Source organism: Pongo abelii, chromosome X (genome assembly GCF_028885655.2).
Source record: "Pongo abelii isolate AG06213 chromosome X, NHGRI_mPonAbe1-v2.0_pri, whole genome shotgun sequence".
NCBI classification, from domain to species: Eukaryota; Metazoa; Chordata; class Mammalia; order Primates; family Hominidae; genus Pongo; species Pongo abelii.
This window is the reverse complement of record NC_072008.2, coordinates 22337070-22352520: the sequence shown is the minus strand read 5'-3', so window position 1 is coordinate 22352520 and position 15451 is coordinate 22337070. Positions and strand designations below refer to the sequence as shown.

The 15451-nt window shown below is 39.8% G+C and overlaps 1 protein-coding gene across 1 annotated transcript in view; it reads right to left on the bottom strand.

Annotated features, from left to right (window-relative positions):
• PHEX (phosphate regulating endopeptidase X-linked) overlaps nt 1-15451 on the bottom strand; it is a 223791-nt gene that overhangs the window by 16599 nt on the left and 191741 nt on the right. Inside the window, exons 17-20 of the mRNA XM_002831452.4 lie at nt 12023-12090; nt 9396-9526; nt 4687-4752; nt 3590-3694 (exon numbers count right to left, since the gene is read on the bottom strand). Of these exons, the coding sequence (XP_002831498.2) occupies nt 3590-3694; nt 4687-4752; nt 9396-9526; nt 12023-12090 (370 nt within the window). The remainder of the gene's footprint in view (nt 1-3589; nt 3695-4686; nt 4753-9395; nt 9527-12022; nt 12091-15451) is intronic.

Genomic DNA, 15451 nt, shown 5'->3' with positions numbered 1-15451 from the left:
TACCAAAACCTGGCAGAGACACAACACAAAAAAAGAAAATTTTCAGGCCAATACCCCTGATGAACATCTACGCGAAAATACCCAATAAAATACTTGCAAACCAAATCCAGCAGCACATCAAAAAGCTTATCCATCACATGATCAAGTCAGCTTCATACCTGGGATGCAAGGCTGTTTTAACATATGCAAATCAATAAACATAAACAGAAGCAATGACAAAAACCACGATTATCTCAATAGATGCAGAAAAGGCCTTTGATGAAATTCAACAACCCTTCATGCTAAAAACTCTCAGTAAACTAGGTATTGATGGAACGTATCTCAAAATAGTAAGAGCTATTTATGACAAACCCACAGCCAACATCATACTGAATGGGCAAAAACTGGAAGCATTCCCTTTGAAAACCAGCACCAGACAAGGATGCCCTCTCTCACCACTCCTATTCAGCATAGTGTTGGAAGTTCTGGCCAGGGCAATCAGGCAAGAGAAAGAAATAAAGGGTATTGAAATAGGAAAAGAGGAAGTCAAACTGTCTCTGTTTGCAGATGACATGATTGTATATTAAGAAAACCCCATCGTCCCAGCCCAAAATCTCCTTAAGCTGATAAGCAACTTCAGCAAAGTCTCAGGATACAAAATCAATGTGCAAAAATCACAAGCATTCCTATACACCAATAACAGACAAACAGAGAGCCAAATCATGAGTGAACTCCCATTCACAATTGCCACTAAGAGAATAAAATCCCTAGGAATCCAACTTACAAGGGATGTAAAGGACCTCTTCAAGGAGAACTACAAACCACTGCTCAAGGAAATAAGAGAGAACACAAACAAATGGAAGAACATTCCATGCTCATGGATAGGAAGAATCAATATCGTGAAAATGGCCATACTGCCCAAAGTAATTTAGAGATTCAATGCTATCCCCATCAAGCTACCATTGACTTTCTTCACAAAATGGAAAAAACTACTTCAAACTTCATAGGGAACCAAAAAAAAAAAAAAGAGCCCATATAGCCAAGACAATCCTAAGCAAAAAGAACAAAGCTGGAGGCATCACGCTACCTGACTTTAAACTTTACTACAAGGCTACAGTAACCAAAACAGCATGGTACTGGTACCAAAACAGATGTATAGACCAATGGAACAGAACAGAGCCCTCAGAAATAACACCACACATCTACAACCATCTGATCTTTGACAAACCTGCCAAAAACAAGCAATGGGGAAAGGATTCCCTATTTAATAAATGATGTTGGGAAAACTGGCTCGCCATATGCAGAAAACTGAAACGGGATCCCTTCCCTACACCTTGTACAAAAATTAACTCAGGATAGATTAAAGACTTAAACAAATGTAAGACCTAAAGCCATAAAAATCCTAGATGAAAACCTGGGCAATACCATTCAGAACATAGGCATGGGCAAAGACTTCATGTCCAAAACACCAAAAGCAATGGCAACAAAAGCCAAAATTGACAAATGGAATCTAATTAAACTAAACTAAAAAGCTTCTGCACAGCCAAAGAAACTATCACCAGAGTGAAGAGGCATCCTACAGAATGGGAGAAAATTTTTGCAATCTATCCATTTGACAAAGGGCTAATATCCAGAATCTACAAAGAACTTATACAAATTTACAAGAAAAAAACAACCTCATCAAAAAGTGGGCAAAGTGTATGAAGAGACATTTCTCAAAAGAAGACATTTATGCAGCCAACAAACATATGAAAAATGCTCATTATCACTGGTCATTAGAGAAATGCAAATCAAAACCACTATGAGATACCACCTCATGCCTGTTAGAATGGTGATCATTAAAAAGTCAGGAAACAACAGATGCTGTAGAGGACGTAGAGAAATAGGAATGCTTTTACACTGTTGGTGGGAGTGTAAATTAGTTCAACCATTGTGGAAGACAGTGTGGCGATTCCTCAAGGATCTAGAGCCAGAAATACCATTTGACCCAGCCATTCCATTACTGGGTATATACCCAAAGGATTCTAAATCATGCTACTATAAAGATGCCATGCACACGTATGTTTATTGTGGCACTATTCACAATAGCAAAGACTTGGCACCAACCCAAATGTCCATCAGTGATAGACTGGATAAAGAATATGTGGCACATATACACCATGGAATACTGTGTAGCCATAAAAAAGGATGAGTTCATGTTCTTTGCAGGGACATGGATGAATCTGGAAACCATCATTCTCAGCAAACTATCACAAGAACAGAAAACCAAACCCCGCATGTTCTCACTCATGAGTGGGAGTCGAACAATGAAAACACGTGGACACAGAGAGGGGAACATCACACACCAGGGCCTGTCGGAGGGTTGGGGGCTAGAAGAGCTATAGCATTAGGAAAAATACCTAATGTAGGTGATGGGTTGATGGGTGCAGCAAACTACCATGGCACATGTATACCTATGTAACAAAACTGCACGTTCTGCACATGTACCCCAGAACTTAAAGTATAATTTTTAAAAAAAGTATGAAACATCTGGCTTCTGGAATACATGTTATAAAAATGAGGACATATGCATCAAATAAGACCTAAGAATCCAGGCTTTCTAACCAGGAAAATCTAATGACGGGATGTGATGATAGAAACGGGAAAACTAAAAGGAAAGTCATGTTGTTGATGACTAGAGTTTTGTTGACATTAGGTTGCTAAATAATAATTTATTTAGTGTTTTTATATTAGCTTTAAGAAATAAAAGACCCAAGGCAAGCAAGCATCCTTTGACCAGAGTGAATTATAGAAGACTTGTGTGAGAATGAGCTTACTTAGCAGTGAAAGCAAAGACTTAGGAACAAAAGGTTGTACTGATGAAGATTTTTGTCTAGCTTTGAGCATATTCATACACATTTGCCCACTGTGAGGCCATTCATTAGAACCTTTATTGACCTATCCCTGACTTCTTTGAAAAGGCTGCCTGTATGTTTATGACATAAACCAGTATAATAACTAATAAAGATTTGGCACTTGCCTCATTAGCCAGAGACTCAGACTCAGAACTGTGCTTTATTTCGTGTACATCTTCCTTTCAATTTCTGCTCCAAGAGCCTATTAAACTCACAAAAGACTGACATGACTCTCCTTGCCTTCGTTCTTTTTCAGCTCTACGGGTCTCTGCATATGCATTAGACAGTTGGGAACATGACCCTGAGGGTCCCCCACAGGCTGAGAGTGGTGGCATAAAGTCAGCAAATGAGGCAAAGGAGGAGCAATATAGGAAAGAGCAGGCCCATGAAAGCCAAAGAACAAGTTATTAGAAATGGTTACAAATAGTATCAAACAGATTAAGAAGTCAAGATACATTGAGGAACTATCAAATGAACTACCACAGGGCTGCTAACCCATTTGATTTAAAAAATACCAATAAACCTTGATTCAATCACTCAATTAATTATGTACTATAGAACATTAAGAAGGTGAGATTTACCCTGAAAATAATCAAGATAAAATTGTTGCGAAAAATCAAAGTCATGCCATTAAACTTTTGTTTGAAATCTTTGATCAAGGGAGCAAACTCAAGTCCTGCATCTCATCCCTGATGCCCCTTCCTCAGTCTACTCACATGAGCGTAACTCAGGAAGAAGAGCTGGTTGTTGGTGAATGTGATGCCTGGTAGAAGAGGCTCCTCAACTCCCTGCCTTCTGTCATTTATCCATTTCCTGTAAGCCTGGTGAGAGAAGAAGAAGAGATGAGTCTCTGCAACGGTGGGTTTTTCTCTTTGCTTAGCTAGCACAGGAATAGCAAATATATACTCCTGCCATTGCAAAATGCATCATGTCAAAGTTTTCTTAAGAAAAGAAATGCTTGGAAACACAAGTCCATGTCCTATTGCTTACCAGTGAGGCAGGTACACCTGCAAAAAGGCCTTATGCTCAATGTATACCAAAGCAGCTGGACCAAAGCGTTCAGATGTTAAATAACTCTTGGGGAAAAAAAGCTGTTCTTTCTTTCAATTCCTAGCAGGGGACAAACAAATCTAATACAATGGCAAGGCCCCTGTGGCAATACATTTTGGGGTCCGCATATTACCTTTTCTCATTTTGACACGTAAGAGAAAAGCTGTCATCTTCTAGTGCCCTCATTTTTTCAACTAGAATATAGGAAGGATATAACCAGGAATAACAGTCTGGTCATTAAATTGAATGCATTTAGCTTTAGGAAATCTTTCTGCATTATCCTTATGCTTCTTATTTGACCACAAACTAGTGGATGATGGAAACGTTATTATGAACTATCACTTGGCCCAGTATATGAGAACCACTACCCTCTGGTCATAATTTAGAAGTTTGATATTTTAAGAGAAATTTATAGGAGGACTACAGGAAGACCTGTACTCAAGGAAAACAAATGAACCTAGCCCCAAGGAGATTGCTGTAGCATGCTTCGATCTGATGCTGAATGTATTTTCTAAAAGCTATTCTTTAAATACGTGATTCTTAATAACAAATATTATTCTTTAGGGTGACTTCACACCCCAAAAAGAAAAAAGAAATATAGTTCTGTTTATATAATAGGGTCAATGGGGAGACACACTTCTATTTACAGAAATTCCATAATATCGAACTCCTCAAGAACATGGCTACGGTATGAACTGAGGTACACCCGTATGGTGTTTTATGGCTTGATTTTTAGAACCACAGTAAATGTAGCAGCGCATACCCTAAAAGCTTCCCGCAGGCCTCCGTTATCAGCAATATTTTCTCCCAGGGTCCTCTTCCCCTTGACCTAACAGAAAGAAAAAAGGAAAAAAAAAATGAGTGTTTCATGGTCAACTATCATTCAGCAAGAGGCATGAATATTATAGCAAGAAAAGTATCATATTTTAAAGAGAAAATCACATTCAATAAATCAGAGGTAGGCATAATATATTGTAAGATGGCAAACTATCCTCAGCAAGGTGCTCCTGAATATAATACTTTCTATTTTATTATGCTACAGGCTTCTTTCTCACCTACCTCTTCATTCTAACCAATCTAGCCAGCTCCAATAAAATGTTAACAATATTCCGAGTGACTCTGGTTTAATGGGGAAAATACAGGAATGTCAATACACAGGTTACTTTCTCTGATTAGCTCACATAATTTGAGTATTCTTCTCATTGTGCCTGTGTTTCCAAAAATTTACCATCCACACAGGAACAAGATTTCAAGACCAACTATCATCATTTTACCTTCAGCAATTTCCATGAAAAATTAAAAGGAAAGTGGTTCTCCTAGGGAACAAACATCAAATAGAAGTAGTTCAGATCACAAGGTCGAGGTCTGCGATATGTATGACAACCAACCAGCCAGCATGGTAAAAAAAAAAAAAAAAAAATTATTCCCAATATTCGAGATTGTTTCTTAAAACTTTAAATGAGCTAGGACACAAATATTCTAAACTGATACAGCCCACACGCCAAATTCAACCTGCTGCTTGTCTTTGTACAGGCTTTTCAACGACTGGGGAAAAATCAAAAGAAGAATAATATTGTTGTGGCACATGAAAATTATATGAAATTCAAATTTTGGTGTTCATAAATCAAGTTTTATTGGGACACAGCCATGCCCATTCATATACATATTGTCTGTATTTGCTCCCTTGCTACAATGGCAGAATTAAATATTGTAACAGAGACCATATGCCCCACAAAGCCTAAATTTTTTACTATCTGGCCCTTTACAGAAAAGTCGTTCAACTCTTGTGTAATAGGCAGAATAACGGCTTCCCAAAGATGTCTGCGTCCTAATCCCTGGAATCTGTGACTATGTTACCTTATTCACTGCAAAGAAAGATTCAGGCACAGAGGAATGGTCCCTACAAAATGAAGCTGGAAAAATAAAGCATGGCAAAGGAGACTTTTATGATGTGATTAAGGATCTTGAGATGCAGACTTTATCCTGGATTGTCCAGGTGGACCCAGTGTAATTACAAAAGTTCTTACAAGAGGAAAAGGGAGGCAGGAGAGTGAGTGTCAGAGTGATGCAACATGAGAAGACTCCACTGGCCATGGCTGGCTTTGAAAAACGAAGGGGCCATAAGCTAAGGAATGTGGGCAGCCTCTAAAAGCTAGAAAAGGCAAGGAAACAGATACTCCCCTAGAACCTCTACAAAGGAATGTGGCCCTGCTGACACTTTGATTTTAATCCACTGAGATCTATGTCAGACTTCTGACATACAGAACTGTATGATAACAAATTTATGTTATTTTAAGCTACTAAGTTTATAGTAACTTGTTACAGCAAGCAACAGAAAACTAACATACCTTGCTTTTAACTTTCAAGCCATGGATCTTACCAACTCTTTACTTTAAAGCTAGCCCAGTCACCCAGGTATCAAGCAATATGAAGGAATAAAAACAAATCTTTGGAAAATATTATTCACTGTAATCACTCAGGACCCTCCTAGCTTCAGTATACAAAAGCTACCATTCCTGCTTTACGTATATTCTTTGTTATCCACAATCCTATGAGGTAAGTGCTAATTACCACCATCCTTGCTCAACAAATGAGGATCTAAAGCTCAGAGTGTGTAGCAGATGTCGATATCCCACCAGATCCCCTTTTCTACCTAAACTGTGCACCCATTCCCACAACTGCTAACAGCTCAGATCAACCTTAGCTTATGGGAATCACCTCATCTGGAGACTGCTGGGAGGTTATAACCCACCTTCCAGTAATTGACTGATGTGCAGTTTCAACAGCCCAGTACCTGGGCTGAACAATTTCTGTGGTGCAATTCGTGCTCCAGAATCCTCTGTGGAATCAGGGTGAGGCTAAAAATTTCCTGAAACCAACAGGTTTCCCTCATTCCATTATAGGTTTTTCCTGAAATGACTTTCTGAATAAATCACTGACCTAGGCTGGGTGCGGTGGCTCACATCTGTAATCCCAGCCCTTTGGGAGGCCGAGGCGGGCAGACTGCCTGAGGTCAGGGGTTCGAGACCAGCCTGGCCAACATGAAGAAACCCCGTTTCTATTAAAAATACAAAAATTAGCCAGGCCTGGTGGCTGGCACCTGTAATCCCAGCTACTGGGGAGGCTGAGGCAGGAGAATCACTTGAACCCGGGAGGCAGAGGCAGAGGTAGTAGTGAGCCGAGATCACACCACTGCACTCCAGCCTGGGTGACACAGCGAGACGCTGTCTCAAAAGAATCAATGACCTAAGGAACCCCTTCTTGGGCTCTGCTTCTAGTGAACCTAAGACAGAGTGACAAAGTAAACTGCTCGTATGTCACTGGGATTCGAACCCAAGCAGTCTTCTGTCTCCAGAGCCTTTGCTTCCTAATATGCTGCTTTCTCAAGTCCCAACTCCTCTTGGCTCTTGAAGATTATGATTATATCCACTCCTGCTTAAATTTAATCTCCTTCCTTTTTACTCTGAGGGGTGTGTGTGTGTGTTTTGAGACAGGGTCTCTCTCTTTCTCCCACACCGGAGTGCAGTGGTGTGATCATATCTCACTATAGGGTTCAAACAATTCTTCCACCTCAGCCTCCTGAGTAGCTGGGACTACAGGCATGCACCACTACACCCAGCTAATTTTTAAAAAACTTTTCTGTAGAGACAGGGTCTCCGTATGTTTCCCAGGCTGGTATCAAACTCCTAGGTTCAAGTGATCCTCCCACCTTGGCCTTCCAAAGTGTTTAGAATACAGGCATGAGTCACCATGCCCAGCCATTCACTCTAAGCTTTATATCTAATTTAGAGCCTTTTGGAGCAGCCTCACCCCTTTGGCTCCTTGAACTCTGGTCTGCCTCAGTAGACCACATGGCCCTAGGTTTGGACTCTCAAGACTCAACAGCTACAAAAAGGAACAACAACAAAAAAAGACTCAACAGCTGCTGACAGTCTGCATCTGTAGTGCCCCATCTGAGCTCCCCCGAATTCACTACAAAGCAAGATTCAGGCACAAAGGAATGGCTCCTATAAATGAAGCCAGAAAAATAAAGCATGGCCCTTATATCCACAAAGGAAGCCACCCACTCTCCTGTGGGAATGAAACTGAAGCTGTTTTCTGATGGTTAAGTGGATTTATGCTAAGACAGGCATGCCCTTTCTATCGTCCTTGTGACAAAGGTACACATTTGTCAGAATTAAGTTTCAATCTCTGACACTTTGGCCAAAATGAATGGTGAAGAGCAGTCCACCCACACATCACCCAGATATAAAATGAACTTAACTTAAAATAAGAACCTCAGCATGATATAGGGGAAGCAGTATGGACTTTGGAGTTGTACAGACATAAACTCTAATCTAGACTCTACCATGGATTTTAATCTCTTTGAACCTCAGTTTAATTCCTTTGAACCTCATATGCAAAACCTGTACACTTAGTAATAATCTGTACCTCTCAGGACTAGTATGGGGATACATTTGTTTCAATTAAGTGAAAAGTTTCATCTTCATGCCTGTATATAATAATCATCAGGAAATATAAATTCCCTTCCTCCAAGAAAACTGTTCTATTGTTTTTTGGGGGGTTTTTACCCCAAAAATCTTTGGCTTTGTTTTTTCCTGGGATAGGGTACTAATGAGTATGTCACGAAGGATCAGGAATATTAACTATCTTTTATTGAGCACTTGCTTTATGTCAGGCCTTGTGCTAGTGCTCCACATTGCTTTGCTCATTTAATTCTTACAACAAATCCATGAGTTCAGAAACATTGACCCATTTCACAGATGAAGATGCTGAGACTCAGGAACATTAAGTAACTTGCCCAAGTTCATAAAACTAGTTGAACCTAGATTTGGACCCATGTCTGACTCTAGAACCCCTTTCTGCTATGCTTTTCTTGAAGCAACATATACTCCAGATGAATTTTCACAGTGTGAAAACCCCTGCACTATATAGAGATACATAGAAGCACCCATTTTAGGTCTTCTCATGTCACAGTTGTAGATATTTAAAAATATATAGGCAGAGAAATGGCAGTCCAGGACACTGATAAAAGAGCTAGACACCATTCAAGGATACAGACTCTGGTTTCTCTGCCTGAATGAGCAGTGGTCTCACTTGGGCTGAGCATGGTTTAAGAACCAGGAGAACCAACTCAGTGTTTATAAACATTCCCTTTAAAAGAAGCACATGGATTTTTACCTAAATTCATCTACAAGTATAATAGATTTGAGGCATAGCAAGGATTTAGGTATTTTTCCAGCCCTAGTAATATATCAGGAAAAAGTTCATGCCTGGTTAAGGGATGACCAGGCCCCAACCCCAAAGATTCTGATTCAGCAGGTATGGGGTAGGACTCAAGAATGTTCCCAGGGAAGACAGATGCTGTTGATCTTGTAAACACGCTTTGAGAACCAATGGTTTAAAGCAAGCTAATGTCCAAATGAGGAAAAATGAACCACAAGGTGCCCCCTTAGCCACAGTTGTACTCACATTTAAGCCAGCTTTCTTCCAATAATAGTTGCTATACTGGTTAATCATGCATTTTGTTTTTTCCTTAAACTTTTCTTCTGATTCAGTAGACCACCAAGGATCCAGGTTTCCATTTTTATCATATTTTCTACCTAGCAAAAATAAAAGTTCGAAGACATTTGTGTTATTTATGGAAACTAAATTCATCTTTCCTTTCCCTCACCTCGACAGGCCTTCAAAAAGCAGTCATAACAGCAGGGAACACTCTTCCTGAGATCAGCTCCTGCATTCTCTCCAATGTCACAGGTTAATTGTAAAAAGGGTGAAAAGGATAAAGACAATTGAGGAAGTTCTTTCCTTCTAAGGAACAAAGAGCACCTTAAAAATGAGATTCATCAATTTATTACATATACTAGTCTTATTCAGTCTTGGATTCTGTGTCTTCACCTGATTTGACCCAAAATGTTCACTGGATTATGAAATAAAATGGCTTCATTCAGAAAGCCCACGGAGGCAATCAGAGCATTACTACCAGTGAAATTCCAAATGATCCATAGGAATAGCCCCAGTGAGCCATCCATACTGTGCGATCATAGACCCTGACTCAGCCCTATAAGAACCTGTTTCCTCCAAGTTGCCAGGAGCTGAAAGACACATAAAACCTCTGTTATGAATCATTCCACAGCCACTAGTGTGGATGGAAGACCCATCTGTCCTGCTTAGACAAGGAAGATTGCTCTAAAAAGAAAACTTGGAATAAGAATGAAAAATCTCCAAAACATAATGGGAAGAAAGATTATACATGCTTTCTTGCTATGTGTTCACTCTTCATTTTCTCTACATCCTTTGAAACAAAATTTGGATGCTGCTAGACTGTCTTCTATATTCAAGGTTACTATGAGAATCAGAGGCATCGTTTAAATTTAATTATACAGAGAGCTCACAAAAAAGTCCCCTAAGTAAAGTTGTTAATTAGAACAATCCAAAACTCTTCAGCAAGGCTACATACTACTAACACCACCCCCTGGGATAGTACGGAGTCACTGTCCTCTACCCACTAACCAACCAATCATTAAATAGGTACCGGGCATGTACTTCTTATATGTGCAATGCACTGTTCTAAGCATTGGTTACAGAGTGAAATTGCCACCATTAGATTCAGTCCTTTGAGAAAGACTCCAGAAGTTCTCCAGAAGGTTCTGGGGAGGAACTGTACTTAAATTTCCTATCAAGAGAGGCCCAGAACGAAGAAAGGACTATTCGCTTTTTTTTCTTAGCTAAGATTCTCATCTCAGATAAACCAAACACCCAAAGGCAGAAAGTCTAGCTCTGCAGAGTCAGATAACTACAAGTCAGCCACATTTTAACAGAGAAGGGAAGACCAGAGGAGCAAAAGATCTAGGTGATTAAGGAAGGGCTGGTGGGAGTACAGGAAGACTTTTCTAGAAGAGCCAAAGTGTCTCTGGCCCTGGGGTAGGCATCCAGGAAAGGATGTTGGAGATACTACAGGGATGGAAGAAAGAGGTCCCCTTCTATATAACGTTGCCTTAGGGCAGCTGGTTCCTGAGACTGCCTGTAAATCATTGTGTGGGTATGGATGTGATAGTAATTTGCTACTAATCCATAAGTTTCAGAGATTTCATGTGGCCTTCCGATAATACTCCAAAGTTAAAGGAGAAAAGAGTGCACTTAACGATGATGAGGACTCTCAAAGGAAGCCATTTCTTTAGTTTATGTCATATTCTGCTTTTTCCTTTTGCTTAAATGTCATCAGGATACAAAGCATATCCTATTACATAAATTATCAGGAAAGTATAGATTTTAAAATAATCAGAATAGGCTGGGTGCAGTAGCTCATGCCTGTAATCCCAGCACTTTGGGAAGCTGAGGTGGGCAGATCACGAGGTCAGGAGATCGAGACCATCCTGGCCAATGTGGTGAAACCCCGTCTCTATTAAAAATACAAAAATTAGCTGGGCACAGTGGCACGTGCCTGTAATCCCAGCTACTTGGGAGGCTGAGGCAGGAGTATCACTTGAACATGGGAGGCCAAGGTTGCAGTGAGCCGAGATCGTGCCACTGCACTCCAGCCTGGCGACAGAGCTAGACTCCGTCTCAATAATGATAATAATAATAATAATCAGAATATAAGCCAGTATAGAGAAAAATATAGATTAAGCATTGCATAATCTTCGAAATCATCAAAGGGAACCAGTCAGCCAAGCTCCAGAGTCCTAACTCAACGAGTCCTAACTTGGCAGCGTGTACAATCGTCGTTGGAGCAGAGCTTGCTCCTCCAGGGAGAATATCTCAAGATGATGAATAAATGACAAAGGGAGAAGCTATAAATCAATCTCTGTAACTATTGTGGCAGCTACAGCAATCCTGATCTAAATGCAAAGCTAATTTTATTGAAATTACAAGGCTGCTTTTTAAAGTCTACCCCGATCACCAATGGGAACAATTGTGTATTTATTGCAAGCCATCACAGCAAGACACGGTGAAAAGTTTTCAATCGACAATCATATTGCTTTGGATAATCTTCAAGCTATGATGCTGCTGCTATGCAAAGATAATCATAACAATTAACATCCATATAGTCAACATTATTATAAAAGCAGCAGCTTATAAAATGAACCAGTACTTACCATTATTATCAAATCCATGTGTAAATTCATGTCCGACAATTACTCCTATAGCACCATAACTCAGAGATCTATGGCATAAATACATAATTTGGAGACAATTACAAGCATGAATCTCAGAGCAAAATCCTTTAATTTTTTCAATGGAAAGCCAAGATAAACTGCTTTCTAGTAACCATGGTAATAACAATCTAATAACCATACCCATAAAGCTGTAAAAAATCTAAACATACCTTCCAATTGAAATAGACAAAGAAAATATAAATTCTAACATTGTCATTATTACCACATATGAACCTTAGTGCCCTACTCTCTGAAATTAGGGATGTGAAAGAGATGATTTCTGAAATCCCTTTCAGCCTTAAGATTGCTATGATTTTTTTATCTGCTGTAGCTATATATTTATGAACACCTAAAACAGGGCTTGAAAAGATCCTGTCAGTAAATATATCATTTATATTTTATCTGGAAACTTGTTGAAAAGTCACCATAGCCTTAGAAGTTAAATTGTTTTCCAAATGTAGTCATAAAAAAAGGAATAGAGATTAAAAGGGATCACTCTATTTTCAAAGGTAGTCACATTCCTCTTTCTGTTGTAGACAAGATAACAACTGAATAGCAAAGATTTGAAAAAGGTGCCACATTATTTCTCTTCACCTCTGAAGAAGCATGTGGTAGATTATCTATAAGAGGGGCCACCAACAATTGTACCTACTCCTGAATGCACATAGCCCCTCCTCCCATCAAGAGACAATCTATTTCCCTCTTCTTCAATTTGGACTGGCCTTGGGACTTGCTGTGACCAACAGAATGCAGTGGAAGGGGTCAGGTATGACTTCTGGGTCTGGGCCTTAAGAAACTTAGTAGCTTCCATTTTCCACCTTCTTGGAAGTCACTTGCAAAGAAGTTCAACTACACAGCTAGAGGGAATGATGCCAAATGAAGCAAGCGAGAAACCCCAGAAGTTGAGACTCCAAAGGAAGAGAGAGAGGCCTTGCCATGGCCCAGCCACGAGAGCCAGCCCAACTGGGGCACAGACAGGTGAGTGAAGTCGCCTTCACTCACCTGTCTGTGAGTCCAGCCCTAGTTGAGTGACCCCAGCCAGCACCATACAGAGCAGAGACCAGCTGTCTCATCTCAGTCCTGCCCAAATTACAGAATCATGAGCTAATAAATGGTTGCTTGGTGGTGCTTTGTTACATAGCAAGGCATATTAAGAATATATGAAGAAATCAATAATGGGGTTTCCATATGTATGTCTGGGATTTTCTCTCTCAAATATAAGTTCTGTTGAGGCCACTCTCTTACCTACTTGTTCATTGCTATATCCTCTATGCCTTGTACAGAGTAAGAAAGTAACAATGATTTAACTGATTAGTTAACTTTACCATCTCATGCAAGTGACAGATCTATATGTATCTTAATTTAGTCATTTAACCTGTGGATGAGAATTACACACCACTTAGAATCCTTATTGTGAAGATTCTTCATGCGATTTGCAATTATGCTAAAAATATCTCACAGTTAGTTCCTGACATGCAACATCAAAGTCACCCAGCAAATAGATAGGACCCATAACTGGAAGGAATGGAAATTTTTAAAGTAATATGTTATTACAGGACATAATGATCCTTACCATGCTAATTGTTTGTCTCAACTACAACCAAGGAAGTGGTGTAAGATTTAATTTTTCCCCTTGGTGGCAATGCTTTCCTTTGTTATTTCTTTCCTGTAAGGTAATTTGCATTTGAAAAAATGCTTCCTACTGTTTTTCCATCATTGCAAACCTTCATTAAAGAAGTAACAGTGAAATTATTCATTTCAATCATAGAGCTATCATAGCAGTGTGGGACAAACTTGTAATTTTACATAGTGTTAATTTTTGCGGCAGTAGCTATCAGTGTGCAGATTGCAACATTTAGTTTTTCCAGGTCTCTCAGTTCTGAGAATAAGTACTTCGTCCTCTACATCCCTCAGTCAATGCTGTTGACTGGATGAACTGAAGGCATGAACAATGGAAGCTTATAGAAATTGCTGTGCAATAAATGTCCTTTAAGCGGGGCTGCTCCAACAAGCTTCCTATTTGCAAAAGGTAATGGAGAATTCAGAAAATGATGGAATCATTCTAAGTTTCAGTTCTCAGTTACTTAATCACAATCCTTTGGACAAGAGACAAAGAAAAAGTAATTTTAGATGACTAAGCCTGACAATAATAATATTTCATAATACTAGATTCATGTCCTCTATTTTATCAATGAAGAGTATTTAAATTAGCACGTCATTGGCCGGGGGTGGTGGCTCACGCCTGTAATCCCAGCACTTTGGGAGGCTGAGGCGGGCGGATTACCTGGGGTTGGGAGTTCGAGACCAGCCTGACCAACATGGAGAAACCCCGTGTCTATTAAAAATACAAAATGAGCCAGGCATGGTGGCGCATGCCTGTAATCCCAGCTACTTGGGAGACTGAGGGAGGAAAATCACTTGAACCTGAGAGGCGGAGGTTGCAGTGAGCTGAGATCATGCCTTTGCACTGCAGCCTGGGTAACAAGAGCAAAACTCTGTCTCATAAATAAATAAATAAATAAATAAGCATAAAAAAAATAAACTTGCCCTTTTAAAATGCAACCGTGACTGGCTGGCCAGAAACTGGAAGATTTCTTGCACTGAAGATCTAGTCTTCCAAAAATAAAATGGAGAAGACATCACTTTTACTACCTACTCAGTTTCTCTTTTGTTCTTATTACTCAGTGGGTTTAACATATGCACCGGATTTGCTGTCAACAACAAAACAACTATGCTGCTGTCTAGCTTAACCATGATCTCACACTGTTATCAAGTAAGGGCTGCCTGCCCTATGCCTGAATCATAAATTCATAAAAATTTCTGAGTTGGAAATGGCTTAGAGGTCATCTACTCCAACTTCCTACTAGAGGAATGGGCCCCCTCTAGAAAAACCCATTCAAATGGTTATAATACTCTGCTTGGGTATTTCCAATGACCAAGAGCTCATCCCCTTCTAAGGTAACCCATTCCCTCTTTGGGCGGGTCTAAACATAATAGCTCTCCATAATGCTGATCTGAAATGTCTTTTCTATGGCTCCCATCTATTGGTCTAGTGTAACCTCTAACTGAACACCTGCTGAATCTCCTGAATATAATAAGTCATTCTACCACCTTAACTTTCCTTCAAAAATATGCAGACAGTTATGAGGTTCCCCTTCAAGTGTTATTAAGTTCTTTCAACTCTTATTCTTCAGTCATGAATTCTAGATCAGCATTTCCCAAAACACAGGGGAGTTTGGGAACCTCTACATTTCGAAGGATGGTTACCAGAGTCTGGGAAGGGTGGTGGGGGGCTGGGGTCAGAAGTGGGGATGGTTAATGGGTACAAAAAAGGTAGTTGTGTTAAACACATCTAAATAGGTTTCTTTC